Here is a 5,591-nt window from a genome sequence, read left to right as displayed (position 1 = left end):
TGTAGAGTGTAGAGGTGTAGAGTGCTGCTGACAGGGCCTCTGCAGTGGTAGGAAGAATGTCCTTGTCGAGGTCCATCACCTCTTTCATCTGCCTCCACCTCCACCTCCACCTCCAACCGAGACCCAGCTCACACCTCCTCCCCTGCCCCAGTCTGAGTTCACATCTCTGGGCAATGGGTGGTGTAGCGGTGAGGCTCTCGTGGTGTGGTGTGGAGAGAGCCCTTTCCCCTCCGTTGGGAACAGACAGACAATTATCTCTCCATCTCTGGGGGTCATGTTCAGTCGTTCCATCCATCCATCCATCCATCCATCCATCCATCCATCCATCCATCCATCCATCCATCCATTCATCCATCCATCCATCCATCCATGCGTCCATCCATGCGTCCATCCGTCAGTCTGTCCATCCCAACACCCATTTCAAGCTCACCGCCTCTGTGTCTCAAGAGTGTCTCGTGGTCTTTTTGCGTGTTTTTCTTGGGCCTGTGTTATATAAATAAATATGTGTGTCCGTCCGTGTGTTTTGCGAGGGAGTAAAGAAGTGAGTTGTGATGTGTCTAGTACGTGTGAGCCGGAGAAGTGTGTAGTACAGTAGTGTGTGTGTGTGTGTGTGTGTGTGCATGTGTGTGCATGTGCATGTTTGTTAAACCTGCACGCCTCGGCCGTGCATCTGTATGACCTGGGCCCTCAGCGACTGGATGGCGGACAGGATCAGTTTCTGGTGCTCCAGAGAGGTGATGCCCAGACTCAAGACATCCCTGCAGAGAGAGAGAGAGAGAGAGAGAGAGAGAGAGAGAGAGAGAGAGAGAGAGAGAGAGAGAGAGAGAGAGATAGAAAGAAAGAACGAAAAAAGAAAGGAAAGTAAAAAAGACCAAAAAAGAAAGAAAGAAAGAAAGAAAGAAAGAAAGAAAGAAAGAAAGAAAGAAAGAAAGAAAGAAAGAAAGAAAGAAAGACGTAAGGAACAGGGAAAGAGAGAGAGGGAGAGACAGAATGAGAGAGAGACAGAAGATGGGGAGAGGGGTGTGTGAAATGACTTCATTAGGCCAAGGCAGGCACAGCCATGTAGAGGCAAACACCAATACATCATTGTCACTGAATAATCCTATGCACATAAAAGTACTCACGATGCTGTCACGGACACGCACACACACTGCCTCGCTGGGATACACACACGCGCGCGCACACACACAGACACATACACACACAAAATCACTGGATACAGGGACACAACATTGCCATATAGGCCACAGACTTCAAGTAGCACACACACACACACACACACACACACACACACACACACACACACACACACACACACACACAACGGTACTGTGCTCACTGTACGGTCACTGGACCGTCAAGTACCACACACGCGCGCACACACACACACACACACACACACACACACACACACACACACACACACACACACACACACACACACACACACACACACACACACACACACACACACACACACACACACACACACACACACGCACAGGTACTGTACTCACTGTAGGGCACAGACTTCAAGTAGCACACACACACACACACACACACACACACACACACACACACACACACACACACACACACACACACACACACACACACACACACACACACACACACACACACACACACACACACACACACGCACAGGTACTGTACTCACTGTAGGGCACAGACTTCAAGTAGCACACACACACACACACACACACTGGTAGGTAAGTAGTGTACTCACTGTACGGTCATGCGTGCCACCGACTCCAGGTAGCAGTAGCCTGCGGCGGTGAAGTTGTCCTTGTAGCGTCCCATGTCCACCGCCTCCAGCCACTCGCCCACCGAGCTGAAGGAGGGGAAGCTGGGCATCGTGCAGCTGCGCTCTGCTAGCGTGCAACTGCGCTCCGCCAACGAGATGGAGGAACTGAGGGTCCTGATGGGGGGGCAGGGGGGGGAGAGAGAAGCCAACGTTAGTACAGTGCAAGGAGAAAGGAGCAAGGGACGGAGAGAGGGAAATACAGAGAGAGAGAGAGAGAGAGAGAGAGAGAGAGAGAGGAAGCGTACAGCTGTGGTCCGTCCGCTAGCGTATCTTTAGTGGATTCTCGGTGGTCACAATTGTGACCAAATATGCTCCCCTTTTGAGCACAAAATGAACACTGGGGTATGATTTTCTACACTGAAAAACATTGCAAACCAGGTAAATAAAAAGTATAAGTAGGTCGCCCTACTGCTTAGTTTGTAGTTCGAGACTTAACTCGAGGCTTTCTCAAGTTGAGTAAACTTAGAAACTTAAGGCAGCAGGGCAACTTACTTTTTTATATCCAACTGTCTGCAATGTTTTACAGTGAACGTACTGTATATTGTACATATCAGAAATGATGTGAAGTTATGTGTCTGTGTGTATGCGTGCGTGCGTGTGTGCGTGTGTGTGTGTCTATGTGTGTGTGTGTGCGTGCGTGCCTGCGTACAGTACATTACCTGCGTGCCAGCGTGGAGGATCCGATGGCGTCGGGTGCGCGGATGCTCTTGCTGAGGGCGCTGTGTATCTGGCTGAAGCTCGGCCTCTCGCTACGCTCACGCTGCCAGCAGTCCAGCATCAGCTGGTGAAGTGGCGCCGGGCAGTTCACGGGAGCCGGCAGCCGGAAGCCATCCTCGATAGCTTTGATCACCTGGAGAGACAAGTATATATTGCTGGTATGTTAGCCGTCCTCAATAGCTTTGATCACCTGGAGACACAAATATATATTACAGGGGCAGCTGTGGCTCAGTGGTTAGAGCACTGGGTTGGCAACTCAAGGGTTCCCGGTTCAATGCCCGACCGGACCACGGCTGAAGTGCCCTTGAGCAAGGCACCTAACCCCCACACTGCTCCCCAGGTGCCGCTCAGCAGGCAGCCCACTGCTACGGACTAGTGTGTGTACTTCAATGTGATTCACTAGTCCAAATGGGATAAAGTGCAGAGAAAGAATTCCCCCTAGGGGGCTCCAATTGGCTATACATATATATTATCTATATTACAGGTATATATCTTTACTATCTATTATTTATACCATCGTTTATACATTTATATCCATCCTCAATAGCTTTGATCACCTGGAGAGACAAAGGAGGATTATTATGATAATATTGCACAGTCATCATGGATGGGGTGAATGATGAACGATATTGTAAATTATCTCTTGGTCATATCATATGAGAAGAAGAGAGAGAGAGAGAGAGAAAGAGAGAGAGAAATGATGATTATGTGGATGGATGGATAATGGGAGTTACTAGTGGCAAAATAATTTAGTCCATGTCCACACCATGTAACCAAAGGCGCTTCTTTGCCTTGGGGCCCCCAACCAATAGAGAACAACAGCTAACAAATAAGCCACAGTAGTACAGTAATGGCGATTTGTTGTGAACATTCATCCTTTTGAATATTTGCTTGGGGCCCCAACTGACCCTAGAATTGCCTCTGCACGTAACCATTCTCATATTGATGCTCCTCTGATTTCCCACTACACTACAGTCCTGGAGATGGAGGGCTTGGCGGAGAGTGCGTGCGTGCGTGCGTGCGTGCGTGTGTGCGTGCGCACACATGTGCGTGTGAGTGTATGTGTGTGTGTGTGTGAATGCGAGTGTATGTGTGTATTTTCCCACTACACTCCAGTCCTGGAGATAGAGGGCTTGGTGGAGAGATACACCATAAATTCAGGTGCTTTTGGAGCTTGGCCAGACTAGACTAGCCTAGTGTGGGGCTGGGCTGGGCAGCTTCCACCCCACTCCATATTTTATGTTGCTACAGTACCCTTCTATTCTCCCTTACTCGCTTTAGGCTACACTGCACCGCACTGCACTGCTAAGGATCTGGCTCGGCTACAGCCTGCTATATTTCCTGGTTTCTAATTAGCAAACAGAAGGAGGGCGAGGCGATGTGGTGTGATGTGATGTGGCTCCGTACGTGTTTCAATAAGTTCACGGAGCAGATCTGGGGTGCATTTCTCAAAAGAGAAGTTGTTAGCCTGTTAGCAACTTCGGTAGTTGCCAATGGGAAAATGCATTGAAAAAGTAGCTAATGTAGTAAACAAGTTTGGTTTCGAGAAATGCACCCCTACCATCCAGGAAGTAAACATACAGTATGACTGTCGATGGTGGTCAGACTCGTTGAATGGACTTGTTATAAATCCTACCATTGGTAACAAATGAAGAGCTTAGAATTGCATTGCAAAATGAATTTCATATAGGTTTAAAAAGTATGTTCTCATAAATATTTCAACGGCAAGAATTCACACATAGATGATGGGACGTCTGAACAGTCATTTCCAATAACAAAATGCCAAAGTCAATTTGTGTTTATGTCATTTCGCAACGGCAGTCTTCAGCACATTATACTATACAGTATATAAGATGATGCACTTTAATCTCATACAGGCAAAAAGCATCAATTGAGTTGCCCAGTTTTCTTCTGAAGGAAATGAAACAGATAGCCTAGTGGATGCTACTATGCTGTTGCCGTTTGCCCTGGAGTCATTCTGTATGCTGTGTAGCATATAATCCAATCTAGCTGTGGCAGCAAGCATATCTAGGTTTTGTATTTATTTCCTCATTCGCCTCCTTCATTGTCTCATTTCGGGTACTACCAGGCCCAGACAATACCGCAAACATAACGCATAACGCCATCTCCAGACAACTAAATTCAATCCGGCAGCTGCTATCTGTGTAACAAAGAGAGCCTGTTTATCCAAACAGAAAAGTGTTTGTGTGTGTGTGTGTGTGTGTGTGTGTGTGTGTGTGTGTGTGTGTGTGTGTGTGTGTGTGTGTGTGTGTGTGTGTGTGTGTGTGTGTGTGTGTGTGTGTGTGTGTGTGTGTGTGAATTCGAGTGTATATGTATGTGCGTGTGTATGTGTGTGTGTGCGTGTGTATGTGTGTGTGTGCGTGTGCAAGTCTGAGCATGAGTGTGTGTGTGCAGTTGTGTGTGTCTCAGCATGCGCACGCGCACGTGTGTGTGTGTGTATGTCTGAGCATGCGAATGTGTGTGTGTGTTTGTGTCTGTGTGTGTGTGTGTGTGTGTGTGTGTGTGTGTGTGTGTGTGTGTGTGTGTGTGCTGTGTGCTGTGTGCGCGTGTACGTGCTTAGTAAACAGCATCTTGTCGACAAAAGAATGAAGAAAACAACTGATAGAGGGCCGGAGTCCCCTTAGAGGGAAAAGCAAAATAACAAAACAAGAGACGATGACGACGTCGCAGCACTTATAATCTCATCTGCTTAGCATGCTGCACTCTCTCACAGGAGATTGAAGGGGAATTGTAGCCCATTTTACTCCCTGTGGAAATGCGATGGGAGGGAGGGGGGCAACGTTAATCCCTAATAGTGTTACCAGATGTGTCTGATCAAATCCCGCCAAAAGGTTATCAAAAAACGCAAAAATGCACTAAATTTCAACAAATTAAATTGATTTCTATGGGCACAAACCTACTGAAACAACCGCCAAATGGCCAATTTTTCCCATTTTTACCCGCAGACGGCCATCCCAAGTAGTCAAATTGGGCGGGTAACTGCCCAATCTGGCAACACTGATCCCTAATATGGGGAGATCCCAGACAC

General features: G+C 47.7%; 1 protein-coding gene across 1 annotated transcript in view; it reads right to left on the bottom strand.

The window, feature by feature from the left end:
- Positions 1 to 643: 643 nt before the first annotated feature.
- The window catches only part of LOC134436829 (ephrin type-A receptor 7), a 309,492-nt gene continuing 304,544 nt past the window's right edge, over positions 644 to 5,591 (bottom strand). The window contains exons 16-18 of the mRNA XM_063186179.1: positions 2,485 to 2,675; positions 1,748 to 1,939; positions 644 to 758 (exon numbers count right to left, since the gene is read on the bottom strand). Of these exons, the coding sequence (XP_063042249.1) occupies positions 644 to 758; positions 1,748 to 1,939; positions 2,485 to 2,675 (498 nt within the window). The remainder of the gene's footprint in view (positions 759 to 1,747; positions 1,940 to 2,484; positions 2,676 to 5,591) is intronic.

The sequence above is a fragment of the Engraulis encrasicolus genome, chromosome 20 (assembly GCF_034702125.1).
Source record: "Engraulis encrasicolus isolate BLACKSEA-1 chromosome 20, IST_EnEncr_1.0, whole genome shotgun sequence".
Lineage (NCBI taxonomy): Eukaryota > Metazoa > Chordata > Actinopteri > Clupeiformes > Engraulidae > Engraulis > Engraulis encrasicolus.
Note: the sequence above shows the minus strand (reverse complement) of the source record. Positions and strands in the feature narration are given on the sequence as shown.